The sequence below is a fragment of the Sinocyclocheilus grahami genome, unplaced genomic scaffold (genome assembly GCF_001515645.1).
Source record: "Sinocyclocheilus grahami isolate Dianchi unplaced genomic scaffold, SAMN03320097.WGS_v1.1 scaffold772.1, whole genome shotgun sequence".
NCBI lineage: Eukaryota > Metazoa > Chordata > Actinopteri > Cypriniformes > Cyprinidae > Sinocyclocheilus > Sinocyclocheilus grahami.
The window spans coordinates 913,587-935,298 of NW_015505951.1; the positions used below are offsets into that span (position 1 = coordinate 913,587).

At 37.5% G+C, this 21,712-nt stretch overlaps 1 protein-coding gene across 1 annotated transcript in view; it reads right to left on the reverse strand.

The window, feature by feature from the left end:
* Window positions 1–21,712, reverse strand: part of LOC107561460 (acyl-CoA synthetase family member 3, mitochondrial-like) — a 36,023-nt gene that overhangs the window by 9,191 nt on the left and 5,120 nt on the right. The window contains exons 3-6 of the mRNA XM_016245915.1: window positions 10,946–11,100; window positions 10,475–10,620; window positions 7,116–7,213; window positions 5,920–6,046 (exon numbers count right to left, since the gene is read on the reverse strand). Of these exons, the coding sequence (XP_016101401.1) occupies window positions 5,920–6,046; window positions 7,116–7,213; window positions 10,475–10,620; window positions 10,946–11,100 (526 nt within the window). The remainder of the gene's footprint in view (window positions 1–5,919; window positions 6,047–7,115; window positions 7,214–10,474; window positions 10,621–10,945; window positions 11,101–21,712) is intronic.

Sequence of the window (21,712 nt, forward strand, 5' to 3'; positions counted from 1 at the left end):
ATTCTCTCGAACCACACACCTAACATCAATACAACATTTAACAGCAAAGACCTCTGATTCTGCACACCATGTCGCGACTCATTTACATGAGGTAAACAATGACCTGTCAACTACATGACAACTTTTCTGGAGGACTAGTAAAAATGAGTAATTGTGCAACCGCTAATATGAACCGCTCCATGAACACAGTGGCAGCAAAGGTATCAGTCTACTGAAGTCACTGCAGAAGCGCTACGGCCCAGCGGCTTTCCTAATTAAAATGATCAGAAGCTTTATTGCACTAGTTCTTTTTTCTCACTGTCTGGCTGAGGTGTTTAAGTGAACACAGCCATGTTGCATGCTAAACAAGTACCAACACATGATGCAATGAGGAGAAAGCATCCCACAGACAACTCATGCATTTAAAGCAAAGGCATTCTTCACATTATTTCCACATATAGTGTCCTCTCAGACGGTGAGCTGAGATTTGGTGATGCTTTAAAATAAGAAAACCTATATGCTTGGTTTAGATTTTTAACTCTTTGATTTAGCAGGACAAAACGTGTCGTTTTTGCATACCCACAAAAGAATTACCTGAACATGCCAACAAACACATCTGTAAAAGCTCCTGGCACATGCCAACACTTAAACAAACATAAATAGGCTATTTTGCTGGAAGCTCAGGGTGTAAACAAAAACAATGCAGCACACGCACATCATACACACACATACTTGCATGAGAGGCTGAAGGGGTTGACAGCTCTGGAAAGGGCAGTGTGACAAAGGCCATGTTTCACGTCCAGCACACTTACACATCAGTGAACAAACACAGCGCTCTGACAAGCTGTGAGCTCCACTGCTCCTCCTGAACATGTGTGAATGACTCTATATTCCCTGACAGCCATGGAAGCAAAATTGAGGTGAGGAACATGTGTTCTCTGGGTTTGTAAAACTTGAACTGAGCTTCTGTTGGATATTTATATCATTTCTAAAGAGAAATAAAAAAAAGAACCATATAAAGCATTTATTTATTTACTCTTTAAATCATGTGAAAATGTAGGCCTATGTATCAAATATGATACAACAGGCTTTTGAGAGACATTTTTGTATTTTTTTTATCTTACTTTTTAAATAACATCGGCACCAAATTGCATATTTTTTCCCCCAGATTTGGATTCAGATGATTTTGGTTTTAACAGATGCAAACAGACATGACAAAAACAATTCGGGTTTCAGCATAAAAGCCGGTTAGTGTATTAAAGATTTGCTTGTAATAGGTGCTTTAGTGCTCTTTAAGATGAAAAAGAAACAAAACATATCAAAGACTAGATCAATGAAGGATAATGTTGAAAGTCAGCACATAAAGTGCCATCTTTCTCCAGTATAAGCAGAAATCAGAAAGAGTTGTAGATTAAGTGGGGCCTGATGGAAAGTGATCTCTGTTAAGTAACCAGATATGCAGTAAACACTCACAACAACATGAATATTAATGCATGAATTTTAGAGCATAATAACACTTCCAGCTCCACACAAAGGCTAATGAGGATGAATAACAAGACAAGCACTGACAAAACACAAATGACATTTATCGTCCTTAAGCTTTTTTTTTTTTTTTTCAAAAGTTGCAATCAAATTTGCATAATTCTACAATACTCTTCCTTTTAAAGAATCAAACTCATACTGCTTTAAGTGGACCAAAATTGCATTCACACTGGCCTTAAAAGTGGATTCAGATCTCATTTTGGTCCCCACTGTGATAAGGGCCTTAGTTAATTCATTGTTCATTGAAACACAGTCAACTTGGATAATATTGTAATGTAATACTGATAATCATGACCATAATTTAAATTAATATTTGAGTATAATTAGGGCTTTCAAAATTAACACATTAACTTATTTGAAATAATAAAACTAATTTAATACTGGCATAATAAGCACCAGCGCAATGTCGGCATAAAAAAAATCCTGTTTGCCTACAACTAATAAAATTAAATCAGAATAATTACATCAACTCTTCGTCAGTTGTTGGACTGTGAGTAACATTAACATTAATAGATAACATTCTTACCTGAAACTTTCGGGTGGCCTTTATCATGTAGTTCCAAACATTTTATTTTTAACACACTGTGATCCGGAATGCACAAATTCTAATCTTGCATACTATTTTGAAAATAATTTATGTCAGCTGGGACATAGCCATAGTCTTATTTTAGTAATTAATACCCAAGCGAGTGCTTTGCACTTGGGTGAGTGATCTTATTTGTCTAATATGATTCAGTGAGAGCAGGTGGAATTGCTTTATGTTAATGGCACTGATTGTGCAGCTTGCATATGATAACAGTTCAACTTTAGGATATCATGGAGGCTTTGAATCTAAATTTTATTAAGCTATAACATTCAAACACACAATGAAATGATTCATTCCAGCTTCCAGTCTTGAATTTAGTTTATTTTTGTTACCCCACTGGCAAATTGCTTTTTTTCTTGCTTTTAGCACAACAAAATGTATGGGTATTGTAATAAAAAAAAAAAACTTTATTTTATTTTATATCTCCTGTAAATCCCAGTGTTACAGAACCATGGCTACCTGAATCAAATATATGAAAGCAGGTCTCTCTAGCTCCGAAGGACAGGACAAGTGTAAAAATTAGACTAGGTCAAGCAGCTGTTGAGGGCAGCCCCTCAGTGGGACGGAGTAGGTAGCTGGGCAAACATGTCTTCAGGAAGACCTCAGAGCTGTTGAGAATCAGTGCCAACATTTCAAGCTCAAGAATCACATTTACCAAGAGCAAACTGCAAACTGACCACTGCTACAAGCACAAGGAGACTCTGAATTTGCTGTAGCTTTTGGGCGTGAGTGTCTGTATGTTTGTCGGAATGACGTGCAGAGTGTAGGTGCTACACACAGCCAGGAATAATATAAACCAATGTTCGTTGTGCTCTTAATTTTACAGCAAGGCAAGCCCATTTACACAGACAGTGAATTTTCAGGGCAGCTTTATAAAACAGAGCCTGCTAAAGTGTCCTCAAATACCACATGGCTGTCTAGCGTCTGTGACAGCAACAATAAGGTCACTTCTCCCTCTCACTGGCTTTCACTCCTCACACATAATGTCAAGCAAAGTACAATCAGCAACGCTCTATCTGCCAACAAGTGTGCTCTCTCTCAAAAACAGGGTGATGGCACTGGGGACAGATATTCTTTTACTCTTCAAAAAGAAGAAAGAGTGATTGGCCCTGTACTCAATATGTGGCCCATTTCAACAGATGACAAATGTATGTCACCTTCACAGAATCCTCTTAGCAGGTTACTTAGCAGTTCATGGCTCATGAGAACAAGATTAGATGAATTTGAAAAATCCCAGATATACTGTATAAAATATATGAAAGTTAAAGGATAAAGGGTGGGATGAGGGGGGTTTCAAATATTGCCACATTTTACATCACAATACTGTATTGATTTTGTTGAGGCCGAAAATTTTTTTTTTTTGGGAGATTGAACACCATTCTGAGACTTTGAGTCTTTGAGATGTCCAACAAATCTTGTTTTAGGGATCTCAAGAAAGACATATTCAAACCAATGTACATTATTTTTTATTAATTAAAAACTAATGTTCTCCACACTCTATAACAGGAAATTCAGCACTCATCCAATGAACACTATCCAGTTTCACTAATGCAACAGAATCACTAATGCAAAACTTTTCTGCGTAAATCCACGAGCACAAGTTTCATGCAGGTCTACTCATGGCTCAGGAATGCAAAGGCAATTTGCAATGTCCTCATGTAAAGGATAAGTGATGTTGTAATGGCTGCTAAAAAATTATTTGCCGTCACACAGAAAAAAATAAAAATAAATTATATATACAGTATATCCAATGATGGCTCTGAAATGCACTACTGGGCAAAAGTTTGGAATAATCAAGAATACAGTGTGTGTGTGCGCACGCACGCACACACACACACACAGTATTCTTGATTATTCCAAACTTTTGTCCAGTAGTGCATTTCAGAGCCATCATTGGACTTGTGACCTTCCCACTGGATAATTGTGTTGGAGAGGCCAGTGAGAAGGAGAGATGTGTGACATGAGGGTCGGGGTCAGAAAGAAGGATGAACAAAAGAAGGGTCAGGAGGAATAGATGGAGAGGGGGATGACTGAATGCTACATGTGATCAAGCGATGGCTGGGGTCGCTTGAAAACAAAGCTGGGTGATGAATTGGCTGCCCAGCAGACTGAAAACACTGATGCACAGAACAAAGCAAATAAACCACGCAAACTCTTCCATATATCATTAATAAATGTCTACAATCTGATCTCCGAACAGCCATAGTGGAGAGAGTGAGTGGAACAGCTAGTTAACATTCTGCCCAGCGCTCCGGTGCTCGGGAGTCAACCCTGTTACCACCTCGCTCCTGTTATTTACGAGCAGCTGGGCTAATGTGCATTCCCTAACCAGTGCTTACCCGAGCGCACCCGACTTTTAGCATGCCTCCATTATTCATAACTATGTGTGCGCAGCATTTGGAAAATTGCTAATGCTTCTCTGTGCGCAGCCTTGTCTTATTTATTTATTTTTATTTATTGTTTCCCAGAGCATAATTCATTCCAGGAAAGAGCTGTCCTGCTAGAGAAGAGGGCATCACCTCAACCCGCTTGTCTTTCTTCATTTCTATTTTTCTCGCTTTTACCTTGTTTCTTTATCTACTGTTTGTGTGTTCGAAAAAAATTAATTGGTTGTTTACAGCATGTGGGATGTTACTATAGTATCACTGGTAAAAACTATACAACATATAACCAGAGACAGACATGTCTGAACTTCAGTTGACCACAGAGAGTTCACAGACCATCTGATACATATTGCACACAAATATGACAAGCACTTTAAAATATTTTTAAATAACAAGCCATTTATATGTTGTTATATGTTATTATGTTGGTCAGACAACCTCTTCCTGCCTAAGCTGACGGTTCTTGGGAAGAATAACCTGCATGTTAGACTTTAAGCTGATAGTAAAACATCTAACAAGACTAGTGAGTCAGTTGACAAAAAAGATGAATAGCAGGCTACCGAGTTAATATTTCACTTACAGAAAGAGTAAAGCAAAAGCCAGGGACAGATAATGATCCCAGATATCTATTACGAAATCCTAATGACCTTCAACCAGAGTTAATGAGAGTCTGTGTGTGTGCGTGTGTGTGTGTGGACTGCTGATGGAGTATCCAACAGCCTGATATTCATAGCAACAACAAAAGAACAAGAGAGATATGGAAGAGGAGGAGGGAGAGGAAGAGAGAGGGAGAACATAAAGGCACGCATGAAAATCAATGGGAAGAACGATGCATGAGGATTGGCAGAAAGTGAGCGCTGTAGAAAGGGTGACAGATGATCTATAGAGGTGCCAGTCACAGCCTGCAGCCACACTTACACTATTAGAGACACAGCCGGGCAGACACGGGCCACATTGATCTGCTCTATCTCCCTCTTTGAGAGTGTGATGATGAAATGTGAGGGTGTGAGGGTGAGCAGATGGACTGCAACATCCAGCAAACTCAGGATGAACAAGAAGAGCAGTCTTTTTTTAAGGTTGCAGGTGAAAAGGAAATGAGAAGGAAGTTTCTTATTAGGGATGGGCAGGATGGTCGATTAATTGTTCATCAGCTGACTAGATGATGATTAATGGAGTCTACAAGTTTTTTTGGAGAGGTGAGGGGGGGTTGTTACACTACATTATGTCTTCTCCTTTTATCTCTCATTATTTTTTACTAGTTTCTTTGATTTATCTTTGCACTTTATTCAGACAGACAGTCAAACCTTCTTACAGCTCCACCTGAGCATGTCCCACAGAACACACAGTCTCACTTATGCACAGTGTGGAGACATGCTCCCCTATATTGTATGTGTAGTACCAAGCATAAATTAAGTGGGAGAGCAGTACCGGTTTTGAACCATCCGTCCTCAGCGAAGGTGTCTGCTGTCTCCTGAGGTTTGTTCCAGTACTTCTGAAAGACAGAAGAACCTCGAACCAACAGCTCGCCCTCCTTCCCTTCCAAACCAGCCTTCACCTGAAAAAAAAAAAAACACACACACACACATAGGTCTAGAGACTCAAAGGAGTACAATGTCAGTAGGTCTTCTTCATTAATAACGGTGTACGTACAGTAAATACAAATTTGATCTTATATTTTAATAAATGTAAATGCATACTTAGTTAAATCTAGATTTTTTTTTTGTGAGAACATTTGTGCAGGTTTTATGCACAAGAAGGTGTGCACATACACTTAGTGAATGACTGTCTGTCCACCTTCTTCTGTAAAATTTTACTGCATTTTAAATTATGGGTAGTACTTCCAGTTTGGGGAACTTCCACTCGTGGCTGAATGACTGAAACAAATAATTTCAAATAATAGGCTACAAATTTTTTTATTTGCGCTACAAATAATCCTTACCAGCCAGTTTGATAGATGTACAACTCTTTTTTTTTTTTATTAAATAATGTAAAACTTTTACATTAAATAATGTAATACAATTAATGTGACATTGATATCACAACAACATCTGTGATAAAAGATTGTTTTTTCAGTTCGCTGTGTACCGTTATTTACTTTTTTTTTTTACTATGAAAAAGACATCAGAAACTGCACAGTTGTGATCTGCTCTCATGTTTTTCTCTCCAAATCATCACCCTTAACTCTTTACCATTTTTTCACACAGTGCCTGTTTGCACTTCTAATCCCTATCAGCAGTGTTTACTAGAATATTTCAAAGGTGGAATATACATGTATAAAGGAAAAATTAAAATGAAGGAAAGCACTTTGACATGTGCATAAATATCCAAGTATTCCATGACAGAACATTTTTGATTCACACAACATATGCATAGGTTACATAATATAGACTTATATACTATACAGCAATATTTAACACATCCCCAATATTGCTGCTGAAAGACTCACCTGAGCTTTTGGAGTTATTAATGCTCTGGTGATAGTAAAACTTTTCTTTTGATGTCAGTCACTCATTGTTTACGGTTTAATGGAAGTTATACCCATAATTCGTGTCATGGGCCGTAGGAAAAAGGCGGATAGCAATACTTATTTTCTATAGGAAAAAACAGAGCGCTCCTATAGGTACCTGGGTTCCTTTGCTGTTGCCCTCAGCGATGATAGCGTTGGTGGTGTTTGTCATCATGATACGCACTTCCATTCCTCGCAGAGGCACTCCAACAGCACCTGGAAAAACACACACAGGCAATTTTATTAAATACAACTTGTATTATTTTTTCTTTTATTTTCGTGGCTTATATGCAGTTATTAGTTGCTATTAGTTTACCATGTTCTTATTGCGATGTAAAGCATGAATTATATAGCAATTCCTAAAAAAGTTAATGGTAAACTTTTATATAATTACTGAATTACTGATTTGGTTTGGAGAAGCTTCATTTTGGATGCTGGGAGAAATAATACTTAGGGTGAAACCAGGAAAGTCCGCTAGTTCACTTGCTTTGGTCGGGACCAAATACAATGTTGATTTTTTTTTGCTTGGTGCGGTTCGCGTTCACACTGCCCTTTTTGCAAGTGAACCAGACATTGTAAACAAAACCACACGTGTGCTTAAGGTCATCCATTCATTGGTTCAACCATTCAACCGTACCAGAGTTAGTTTGGAAGCGGACTGAGACCACCTCTTCAGCTGGGTCTCGGTACGGTTGTTTGCTCCACACCCGAGTGTGACTGCTGTATTCACACCTGTCCAAAAGATCTGCATCAAGGGGGGGAAACGAACTTGAGTTCGATTCAATCGAACCAAACAAGACAGGTATGAATACACCCTTAAACTCTTCTAGCAAAACCTTCATTATCAAATCTCAATGTTCCAGCATCTCAAACACAGTAGTGTTTGGAGGAAAAATATCAGCCAACTGTAAAACTGGATCAATCTGTCTAAAAAATAAATTCTGTCTGCACTGTAAAGCTGTAGCACAGATATACAGAGCTGAAGAGATGTCTTACTCCTATATACACACGTTATATGAAATCTGACCATTAGGGGCTTGAGTGTGAATATAAATGAGATGGGGGCTGATTTGAGGTCTATGCACGGTGTCCACTGGGATATGATTGCGTGCAAGTATATACTGGAATGTGGTTGTCCCTGTAGCAGCATTCCTGTCACAAAATGAGAAAAGGACACAATAGCTCACAGACTGCTTAAAGAAGCCATTAAAAAGCCTCCAGTCCCTCTGCCCATCACAAGCCCTCATTAAAACAGAGGACACACACACACACACACACACACACACACACACACACTCATGTTTTATTCAAAGCTTTTCGCACAGCATTCCACACTGTGCCACCATAGGGAGTGGCAGTACCCGCTAGTACAACACGGAAAGAAAAAGAACTTATGCGCATTGCTACTATTGGCATACTTAGATTTGTTTTTCTGAATGGCTTGTTTAACTAGATTTCAACATTTTCTTGAAAATGTCAGTGGTGTTTGCCTGTGGTAAATTCAAAGCTGCATCACATCCGAAGTATGAAAAAATAACAGTAGAATGTAGTAGTTGAACTTCCATAATTTAGTATCACTTGTTAAATAGTTTATTTATTCAGGACAATTTATGCATTTCATTTTATGTTGCCCTACAAATATTTATTTATTTAAATGACTTGTTTACTCCAGTCGCACAATTTCACTTCTTTAACTTATTTTGTAACATTTCTCATTGTATTCAGCTATGATAAGCTTTGGTAATACAAATGCAGTTTCTGTCACGCCAATAAAGCACACCAAAATTAAATTGAATACAGATAGAAAGAGAGTGCAGAAAGTGAGTCATGGTAAGAAAATAGAGGTGGAGAATTTGGTGTGGAGCAATTACAACAGAAATGGATCAAATGAAAGAGTAAGAGAGAGATGAAGGTTTCAAAATGTGTGAAAATCAATATAAATGTTTATAAATAAGATATATTTATAAAAACAAGCTCTCTTGCTTGTGTTTTAAAATGAAAGCTGAAAAATTATGTTTTGTATATTTGCACACCATGCCATATAATTCTTTTGTGCCTTTATCATACAATTACTAAATAAAGATATTAACAAGAAATGTAATGAATTATTAAATACATTTATTTAAGATGTCACTCTTCTGCTAGAAAATATAGGCCCTCACTAAGTTGAATAGCTGGCTTATGGGTGTTACACAGTGATATGCACAGTGGCTAGATAAACATGTGTTTTATATCATAGCTGATACTATCCATTTTTATAATTAACATTTGCAATAGGTCTTAAAATATTACAATTTAATTCAACTAGAACAATGCCTAATCTAGTCTAGGAGCTTTTGAGTGCTTTTTAAAATTGGTAAAATCAAGAATCACAAACTGACTGAAAAGAAAATCCAAACCATTTCTTCAAGAGACTTTTTAATCTCAGTTTGGATTAGATTATGCTCTGTTACAACAAAGATTCAACTATGATTTGGTTCATACTGCTACACGCATTAGATCAAACTCATCATAATTCATGGACGTCTCCTCTGGTGATCACAGTCAACCCTGTGACTGATACTGATCGACTTCAACCTACTTTTGAATTAGACAGCCTCACACAGGCGTCTCGTGGGGCCGAGCAGGAAATGTTAACAGTTGCAAACTCCTCTTAATCATCACCGCCGAGCATTAACTTCAGACCATTTTTCCTCCGTACTCTTCACTAATAATACAACACAGCACACAAGCTGCCTCTGACAGCCACGTTAGCACCTTCACTCACAAACACGTGTCGAAAGGCGAACAAAACAATCCTCAGACACCCAGAGCAATGCAAGAAATTGCAAGAAGAGCACTGAAAGTGCTTTGGTACTGACACTAAAAGAAGACGTGGAAGTTGACGGGAGCAGTTTGATCAGTGCTACATCACTCAGAAAGACCCATGGAGAGTTTCTCAGAAGATAATCACACGTAAACAACAAAACACAGACGAAAGAAAGACTAACAAACTACTTCAGAACGGAGGTTGATCTGTGACAACTTGGCATCATAAACTGTCTGAGAAAAAAAAGACTTATATAGAGATGACTCATTAGAGCTAAACATCAGTAGAAGAAAAAGTAACAAAGCCGAGATGATTAGAACGATTTAAACTAGCTCTATTTCAGAGTCTGGCAGAAGGAAGAGGTATGTAATACTAAAAAAAGCTATCCGTCGTTCATATTCACATTCATCTAAATGGCAGTTGATTGGTCAGATTTGAATTCACTTATTGTATACAGCAAACATTTAACATGGTAACCATAGTTAACAACCAAAATACTATGGTTCTTACTCGGGCTGTCGATATACCGGTATTGAAGATAACCATGATTTCTTAAAATATAAAATACTGATATCATAATATTAATACAACACATATGATAATCATAACTAATTCAGCGCCAGTATTTTATTGTCGTTGGTAGTCACATTTATGAAGTGATGCAGTACCAGGTACACGTGGCCCCTTAAGTGGATTTGACAGTGCCATGCCAATCTCAGTCATGCCGTAGCGCTCCAGCAGCACATGACCTGTGATCTCTGCCCAACGCTCCAGGACAGGCTGTGGAAGAGCAGCAGAACCAGACACCATCAACCTGAGAGAAAGCGAAAGAGAAAGAGAGAGAATTGGCCATTATTTCATTTTCCACACTTTTTTTTTTTAAGTTGGAAAATATGCATTGGTTGTTTTCTTCAAAAAGTCTTGTTTCGCCATTTGACCCTGAGGTAAAGTACACAGAAGCTTACGCGACTGAGCCAAATAAAGGTTTGAATGCTTCTCTTTGATGTAGGTTTACTGAAGAATAAAAGAGAATTTTGAGGGAGATGCTCTGGCTGGTTGCATCTGAAGACAGATGCTGTGAGTCAGGATTCTAGCTAAATTAGTGTGGTGTTTTAAAAGACAAAGAGAGAGGATGGTACCGTATTCTCTCTTTGCACACAGCTCTGATGAAGTCTTGGACTCGAGGTTGAGTGAAGTGTTGGTCATAATATTCAATGAGTTTAGAGTAGATGGTGGGAACTGCCATGAATACGTTCACCATGGGGGACTTCGAACTGATCAACTGCTCCCAAACCTGAAACACAGCAAACCAAATGTGTAACTGAACGATTTAATATAAATATAACAAGAAATAAATTAGCCTAATCTGCAAATATTAATTGCAGCTTGTTTTAATACTGTAGGTGTGCACTGATCTAAATGTTGGCAAATTCATTAACCAATAATAATTTTTGTTTTAGCACGGCATGTTCTACCATTGTAAAGTTGGGCTGGTTAGCATCAGCAGTTTGACGTTAGATAATGTAACTCCCCTCATCTGGTGGCAAAAATAATCTTTCTCTCTTTTGGAAGGCACATTTTGCATTATTTATGCTACAATAATTAACTATAGTTAACTCAGTAGGCTACAACAATTATTATTATTATATAAAATATAGCCATTTCTCACAATGAATGATAATTATTATAACTGAGTGAAATGTAAATATCAATAAAAAAATATCCTGTAGGTCAAATTGGAAAAAGAAGATGTTGCCATCTGCCACTGAGATGAATGGGAATACTAAAATATATTTTCTGCAGCTTTTACAGACCCCCTTAGTTCACAATAGGTGAAATCAGACATCAAAACATTTAAATGTAGAATAGAAAAATATACTTCTATAACCAAAAATGTTTGAATTGGATTAAAAAAAATAAATAATAAAAAACAACCCTGATATTATTTGCTTCTAGTATCGGCCTAATCAGACCGTCACGGTTAATTACAGGAACAAAAACCAATACAGATACTGATTAAGTCACTGATTGTGCATCCCTAGTGTTATTTGTCTTGATGACTATATAAGCTTAGGGGGAAAGGTTGTCGACTGGAGGAATGTTGTTAAAAAAGGAAAAAGCGAGTATAGATTTGTAAAGGTCAGTGTGATTCACAGCAGAAGAGAAACAGTTCAGATTCCCTGTAGAGCTACTACTGAGGTCAGAGTGAAGAGTGCACTGTGCAGGACACACTGGGCTTTTACAGCGTTTCTCTGCTTTTGATGAATGTGTTGCGTGAAGCATAGTGAAGGACGAAAGACCCAATCCCTGCCACACACACCCACACTCATCCCAGTCTGTCAGACGGAAACAGATGCAAGTAGACAAGCAGCATAACTGCCGATATAAACACACTTCTCATGCAGGCACACAAATCAATTACAGAGCATCTAACTTTACTCTCATTTCATTCACATACTTTCATTGTACGACATACAAACACATGAGAATGAAAGGCTGTACAATGGATGATCAAACATAAGTGTGTACGATTCACACATAAAAGTTACAATATAACAATTCTGTCTTTTTCATCTCTCAGTCTCACAGTCGGGCGGCACGCCTGGCTGCACCTTTAGAACACAGTGGGAGAAACGCATGAATTAATTGAAGGTGAACGACAGATTCTCCTTGGCTCCGTCCCCCCTGGGAGGCACACATCTCCCCCCGCCCTCTCTCTCTCTCTCCATTTCATTATTTCCTGCTTCAGTACCTCCATGCTCTTATCATTCCTGCTGTCTCGCACTCTCTCCATCAACCCCCACCCCACCAACACACACACACACACACACACACAGAGTGACACTTCTTTTATCATCAAAAACCCATCTCTCATCACCACATCTCCTCTCCACTCTGGTACCCAAGTTTCTCTAGTTTCTCTTTTCATTTCATTAGCCCCCAAACAAAGAATTGAATGAATTTGTTTGTCCTTCCATATTGTTTATTTCAAAGTACACTATGCATGTGTGTAAACTTGTCATGCACAGGCTGCTCATCAAATTCACATAGAATCTGGCACATTTTGTCTGGAGACATTCCTGACAATAAGCTATCAAAATACATGTAACTTGTCAAAATTGTTTTGCAGACTTCAGCCAATTAATTTGTTAGCTGAAGAAGAAAAAAACATAACAAAATACCCAAAGTTTCTGAAACTTGAACAAATGAATTAAATAAACACAAGCACTGACTTGAGCGGCCGCGATCAGCTCCGGTTCCCGTGAAGACGTAACGCGCCGCAGACTTGTGCAGTAAGGTGCAGATCAGCTCTAACGTCACTGAATCTGCTGTTAAAAATGTATGGGATGATATTAGACTCAAAATTATTAATAGATGCACGCACAATTATTTGTACTGCATACATTTTATACATCTATCTTACTAACCACAAACAAATGCCTTTCAATTTGAGTCTGTGGAATTCGGGATTAAATGATTGTGCAGCGATTTGTACAAGTACAGACATGTTTGAGAATAAAAATATTCTGTTCTGCATTAATACATCATAAATTGCTCATGCAAAAAGGAATCCATGCATAAGTGGATCAGGTGACACGCGTGCATTAATTGACGTCTAGTCAATCTTGTTCGTTCATTTGGATTTTGAGACTTCATTTTCGCAGTTTACAGCATTTCACGCCCCCCCCCACACAACTACCAACGAACAAGGCCCAGTGCAAAATTAATATAAGCTATGCTGTGTCTTAAGACAAGTTAAATTAGAACAAGTTCAATAAAACATTTTTATTATATTTCTACGGTAGAGGAGAATAGCCAAACCAAAAAGAAACAAAGATAACACAATGTAACATTCATAAAACCTTACACAATGGAATGCGCACATGTGACTGGGGCTAGTGCCATCTAGTGGTCGCTGATTTTCTGTGGCTCAGCTGCGCGTGGATCGCGAGCTGTGTGTGTGTGGATTGGGCAAGGCTAAAAAGGGCAGAACGAAAGTCTCACAATTCAAATGAATCAAATAGAATCGACTCAGAAGAGATGTGAATGAATGCACGCGTGTCGCCTGATCCACAAATGCACATTTTAATCGCTACATGCACAAATCATGATACTTTAATACAAACTATAACATTTGTATTCACAAATATGTCTCTATTTGAACAAAATGCTGCACATTAATGTAATTCTTAACTCTGCAGACACCGGTTGAGCGACAAACGAGCCGTTCGTTTTAGTTTTTGAAAAGTGATTTCTGTTAAATAAAATATCTCCTTTTGAAGTGGACTTTGAGATTTGTAACTTTGCAGATATTTTTATGCTTACACAGCAACATTACAGACTAATTAAAGTGAAAAAAGTGAAAACGTATAATAGGACCCCTTTAAATGCAGCCATTACCCAATATTTAATAACACGTTGTTAAAATCGAAAGTTGTAACTGTGCTATTTAATGAGCTAACAATAAGATTTGTATATTTTAAACAAAGATTAATAACTTCTGTAGCAAATGTAGCTATTGCTCATTGTGAATGTTAATGCATTAACTAAGGTTAACTAATGAGGTCTTATTGTAAAGTGATACCTATTGGTCTTTATAGTTCTTTTGCACTTTAATCGGTGTAAAACTTTTAACTTTATACATTTTTCTGTATTGCTTTATTGCATTTAAATGTTCAGTTATTTTTGTTATAAGAAAAAAATTATTAAACCTGCTATACTGTATTACGACAGCACTTTTTTAAAACTAAATTTCAATATCGTGATAATACCGCATACTGTGATAAAAGCATTAGCAATTAATCGCAACATGAAAATTTGATACCGGCATATCCTTAGTTGGTAGTTGTGTGTGTGGGGGACGTGAAATGCTGTAAACTGCGAAAATGAAGTCTCAAAATCAAAAAAGTCTCACCAGTGTCACCTGATCCACATATGCACATATTCCTTTTTGCATGAGCAATTTATGATATATTAATGCAGAACAGAACATTTTTATTCGCAAACATGTCTGTATTTGTACAAATCGCTTCATAATAATTTAATCCTGAATTCCACAGACTCAAATTGAAAGGAATTTTTTTGTGGTTAGTAAGATACATGTATAAAATTTATGCAGTACATGGATAATTGTGCGTGCATCTATTAATCATTTAGAGTCTAATATCATCCCATAAAAATGAACCATCCATTCATCATCATGCAAAACATACACGACAAATAGCGAATTTTTCATGGTTTCTCGAAACGTCATATCATTTCCACACTGGCGATGACATGACTGTGGCTTAAAATCATTTACATCCCCACGCATCATGTACGTGGTCAGGCGTTGACGTCATCAGATTGCGATCGGTTCGTGAGATCGGCCAAATAGTGAGTACCGATCGAGTCATGAAATGTGATTATCGGCCGATACCGATCTCTGACCGATCGATCGGAGCATCCCTATGCATCTCTATTTAAAATTTTTAAAACAGCAAAAGTTCAAATAAAATTTTTTAAATAAATAAAAATAAACAAAAGGTTTCCAGCGTTTATGAATTCTTAAATGAGAAACAAGATGGGGTAGGACATACATGAATGGACTTGTCCTTTTATTATAGACAATAGTCTTTAGTTTACACATTAACCTGGCAAAACTATGATCACAGACTTGCTTAATAATGGCAAGTGAAATTAATGAAAAGTGACATTTAAGAGAGCATTATCTTGGGGTGAAAAAACGTACTAAGGCTCTTATAAGACTTTAAATCCATTTTCTAAAATTTTGGATCACTTTTTCTAAAGGTGCTGCTAAAAGGTTTTTGTTGTAAATGTTTAAAAGTATACTAGCATAGAGATGTTAACACTGAAAGTTACAAAACTCCAATTTTAATATCATAGGGTCTTTAACACGGTTTTTCTTTCAAAGCAAATGTATCTGCAAAACTGTACATGCCCAATCTCACACTATCACACACCGAAATCCAATAATGAGCAACATACATGTAGAAAACACCCACCCTGCACCATCACATGATGGATAACCTTTTACATCCCATCATTAATAATAGTAGAGTCTCTGACTGCAGGCTGTCTAATGCATTCATACCACAATAAATTCATCTACACGCATGTTTTGCTCCCACCAGAAATGAGATGAGCGCTCATCACTCAAACAACTCCAAGCCAAAGTAATGGTGGCACAAATATAGATTTTTCTGCCTCATTAAAAATTACTGAACCGCATGTTGTAAATAATAAAACCCTTGTGGTGAAGAAAGCGTTTGATCCCTCAAAGAAGGTGTTTGTTTTTTAACATGTGCGTTCAAGGTCATATCTGTGGAAAACAGAGAAAGTAACTTTCTTCTTGTCCCGAATGTCTTTTTTCTCTGTTGTGTCCTCTCCAGACCTTTCTTGTCAATCAGATCCTTGACTCCCATTAAATTCTCCTGGACCTTAAAGCCCTTGCGCTTGCTCGCTCGCTGCCGTAAGCCCCCTCCCTTTACAAAACGCGGATCATTCCTCAATGTCACGCCATCCATTGATCTGCTTCTAAAGCCTTTACCGAGAGTTGGCGTGGCCAGATACAAAGCTACACTGGGCAATCCATCACGCAAACTCCATGCTCGCTGTGACAGTCCGGGCTGTCTTTTACGCACACACATACACACAGAGGTTTGAGCCAGAGCCTGTCAGTTCCTGAGTCCTGGTATTGACGCCTGCAGCACTGGCACGCAGCAACACGGCTACAATTAGCGCATCCCTCTGACAAGTACCCGATAAGGGTGATCAGCAGCCTCCTCCACCCTGCTACACACAACTTCATTGTGCAGGTCTCATGAGGTCCTCCCCAGGGGAGCCGGGCAGACGCCCCCCACTCACTGACGCTTGCAGCACGACTTCTGCAATGTTGCCCTAAGAAAGTTCCGCTGTGAGTGCATAATGGAACAAATAAAATGGCTTTGTTGAATAATATTTGTGGAATTATTTACAACTTAATATCTACGTATTGCATCTGTGGCATGCTGTCGATCACCACAGACACTTTTGACTCATTCCACAGTTTGCAAAAACAAATGGAAAACACATTTAGTTATGTACAGTAATTGAAGCCTACCCGGCAAGAAAGCTGAATGGTTTAAGGCACAATTGTGAAGCTTGACATTAAGTTAAAGAAGACTTTTATAGTTTTTAATTTATTTTTTTTGCAAAATTGTTTAAACTTTTCTTTCGAGGTGGGATTGCTTTACTTGGTCGATGAACTTTTCTCATGTATTGGAGGCTTTATGTGATAGTGAAATTGCCACTGCTCAAATTTTTTATGTACTTTGTGCAGTGGGGCAGCACAACTGGACTAACCAGTGGACTGATCTCATTGCACAGCATCTGAAATGTTGTTTTGGACATTCTGAAATGCTTGAGTCAAAGTGGTTCGGTATAATTATCTCCAGAACTATCTCACGACTGCATTTCCAAACAGCAGGCATCTGCCTCTGAAAGCAAGATAACATGACCACATGCTTCGTTTGCTCGCTCTGAGGCACAAATAATTTATTATATACGAAAAAAGACCCACAGTGGCTTCTCCTATTGCAGCAAATTACCTTTTTCTTAGTGATATTTGGCGCCAGTTTATCAGGAAGTGATAAGTGAATTAAGTGAAAGGAAGTGATTTCACTTGAAACAGTGGAAACAGTGCTTTATTTGCAAATGTTTTATGCAAATTTCCAGTTTTGCTCAAAAGTAAAATTCGCAACTTTGGATGGAAACATAGCTAATTAATGACACTCTGGCATTGCGCATCTTTATATTATATTACATACTCCTGAATGGACTTTTCTGACTAAAAAGGTAAGAATGAAACAGTCTCTTCTTCACTCCAATTCACGTTTTTTATCCCCAGCATTTGACATTTTTCCTCTCAAACAACTGTTTTATAAGGCACTGTGTGTCCAAAGCACATGAATAGGAGGCACACGATTGGTGGTCTGATGCTAAGCATCTAGCCCTACCATTTTGACACCACATTGTTTCGCACTGTAGGGTTTTATAATTCGAGGTAAAAAGCAGTGCTAACCCCACTTTTAAATTACAAGTGTAAAATGTAGCTTTACCTGGGGTTTAGGACAACGATAATCCAGGGTTAAGCGAAGGGTTAACTATTTCAGATGTTAACAGCCCTCAAGTGTACTGTATTACTATGAACTATTATAGTGCATTCTGTGTCCAAAAGTGTCCAAAGGGATGAGTGCAAATTGAAGGTATGTTACAAATGTGATACATATAAATCAAGTAGTAAATGACCCAGAATATTTATTTACACTTGCTATCATTACTGGATTCATTAATAATCATTTTTGGTCATGCTAGTTACCATATAACTGTAAAAAAGGTAATATTTCAGACTGTACTACAGTAATAAGATGCTATGCATGCACCAGCTACAAAAGTATTTGTATATATAAAATTTATACAAATAAAAGTATGAGCATCATTGCATTAGAGAACCGAATATCAAACCAAATGGCATCTGTAAACAAATTATGTATGACCTTTCTCAGAACAAACTTTTCTAACACTTTTCTAAGCGACTTTTAGCCAGCCAGCCAGCCAATTTTTAACAGACATATGAAGTTCAGTCAGTTCACACAGGTGTTCTAACAGAGCAGATGTAGTCCATCACATTAAATGTTTCACTAATTTTTGACAACTAGTGTCACAATACATTTAGTCTTCATTTTGAACAGTTTATTAATGGAGTATAATTTTAAAGTTTGGTCACACTTTATATTAAGTGGCCTTATCTACTATGTACTAACATGAAATGCCTGTAAGTCTATGGATTCACTGTGTACCTGCATGTTGTCCTGAATAATTCCCACATTTACTGCTAAAGAGTTTGAGCTACTGTATCATATGCTTATATTTATGAGTAAGGACAGGGTTAGGTTTTGGATAATAGGGATTAAAGTTAGGTTTTGGGGTAAGGGTTTGGTTGTAGTTGAAGGTCAAGTTAACAGTGCAACTACAAATATTAATTAACTATATTTCGAATGCAATTAAACAATATAAAGCATGACAACAAAAATATTTTGTGAAATGCTTGGCTGGAAAAGTGCCCTTTGATTTCTCATTCAGTGATTTTCAGTCACTTTTAAGTGTGGTTTTTAAGTCAACAGATTTAGGATCTATAGGTTATATGAAGGAACTGTGGTAATGATGTGGTTAGTGGAAGAACTGTACCTTCTGAGCACTGAACTCTGGCAGCATGACGCAGGTAGCACCCACCCAGAGTGGGCACATCAGTTTATTTACGATGCCATGCACATGGTGAAGGGGCAGCGTGTGCAAGATGATATCATCTTTATTCCATGCCCACTCTGACACCAAACCCTGAACCTACAAGACAAGAAAAAGAGATTTTGACCTACAGGTACTTGTGAGTGTTTTCATGGTCCACGTGTTTGAGGCATGGGACAATCACACTGGCTACACAGAAACAGGTCAAAGCCATTGTGTTCAAAACCTTTAAATCAGCAATGTGAATTAATATTAACCGTTTGAGTTAAAATGGACTGAATGATGCTCACAAGCAACTCTTCAGTTCTCATTGTGCTGTGGCATGAACATGATTATTTACCACGTGCAGCTGGGCTGGTGCATACACGCACAATCACGCAGTCCTGAATTAGGTCGAAACGTGTACACTCAACCCCAATGCCCTATTGCTTTGGGTGTTACTTATCAGGTCATCTTGGTGTCATAACCTATAATCAAACTTTGATTAAAATTCACCTATTACATTTATAGTTCTTTACAGGCATTACATTTCATTTCTTATTTTGTTTTGCATGATTGTGGTACATTAAAAGAGAATCTGACATTAAATACGATGCCATGCACATGGTGAAGGGGCAGCGTGTGCAAGATGATATCATCTTTATTCCATGCCCACTCTGACACCAAACCCTGAACCTACAAGACAAGAAAAAGAGATTTTGACCTACAGGTACTTGTGAGTGTTTTCATGGTCCACGTGTTTGAGGCATGGGACAATCACACTGGCTACACAGAAACAGGCCAAAGCCATTGTGTTCAAAACTTTTAAATCAGCAATGTGAATTAATATTAACCGTTTGAGTTAAAATGGACTGAATGATGCTCACAAGCAACTCTTCAGTTCTCATTGTGCTGTGGCATGAACATGATTATTTACCACGTGCAGCCGGGCTGGTGCATACACGCACAATCACGCAGTCCTGAATTAGGTCGAAACGTGTACACTCAACCCCAATGCCCTATTGCTTTGGGTGTTACTCATCAGGTCATCTTGGTGTCATAACCTATAATCAAACTTTGATTAAAATTCACCTGTCTATTACATTTATAGTTCTTTACAGGCATTACATTTCATTTCTTATTTTGTTTTGCATGATTGTGGTACATTAAAAGAGAATCTGACATTAAATGCATATATGCCTCAGCAAAGCCCCTAATAATGATGACACTGGTTGGAACCAACACAGTTTCTTTATTACTTAATGAAAATACTGCACAGAACTCAAGTAAGAGCATCAATTTATCTCTATCTCATTAATTAATAGAGCATTAATTCCATATTTTGCCAGTCACATTTTATGTATATTTTGCAAGTACACCATCACTTTAATCAGACTGATCACAAAAGAAAAAAACCTTGATTACTTTTTTCCCCAAATGTCTCTGATATCTATGAACAGTACCGTTTTCGTTTAATTTGAAATTAAACCATTATTTTCAATAATTACTAATACAATTATTATATTAAAATGAAAAATGTTCTTTGAATTAGTAAACATACTCCAGTCATTCCTCATATGCACACAAACAAAACAATGCCGTTCACCACAATTGTAAATGTTACGAAAAACACATTTAGGGATGTACCCATACTCTACGACAGGGAAGACCTAATTATTATATTATATAAATTCTTAAATAAATTTGCTAAAATGTACGGGTTTTGAAAAATGCATTTATTAATTATATACATTTGTATATAATAAAATTAAAAACAAAACTATTGAAATTAAGCTTAAAGAGTTTAAAAAGTAGACTACTCACCACTGTGCCTAACAGTGGGGAGTAGTGAGAATGATAAACAATTTTCCACCCTATTGGAAATGCAGGTCAATTTTTGCTGGACAAAAAAAACACTGCCTTGAGTGGCCCATGAAATGAAACAATCAGAATGATTATTCAGAGAAGCGAAGTGGAACGAAAGTAAAAGAATGCAATGACATCAGGGGAGGGAGGGGTTCTCATTCCACAGCTACGGCTCTCATCAAACCTAATTCAGCTTCTGTTATTCATCTCACACTAAAAGAGTTGTCAGCTAAATAATCCTAATGTAACAATTCTTCCAATATCGGAGTAGGTGAAACTCTCGATCTTCTCATTTGATTATATTGTGCCATGAATATATCATGAATATATCCAATGTTGTGCAGCATGATTTTGGTTTAGATGATATTATTGGAAAAAAAAATCAAAAAGCCATTATAGGCTTTGCATTACACTAATGTTAACACACATTAATGCTTAAGATTAAACTTTTGTTATCATTTACTCAGCCTCATGCCATTCCAAACCTGTAACTTTCTTTCTTCTGCGGAACACAAAAAAGATCATTTAAATAATGTTGGTAAGAAAAATATTGGTGTTGGCGCCAATAACATCGTGGGCATATTGTCCTGTTGCGCTTCTGGTCTCCCGAGTTCATGTTTCCCGATCCTGTTCCCCCTCTCTCTCTTTCCCACTTCGCTTCCTGTCTACAATGCTGCTGTCCTATCCTTAATATAAGGCAAAAAAGGCAAAAATAAATCTTTACAAAAGATAGATAGATAGATAGATAGATAGATAGATAGATAGATAGATAGATA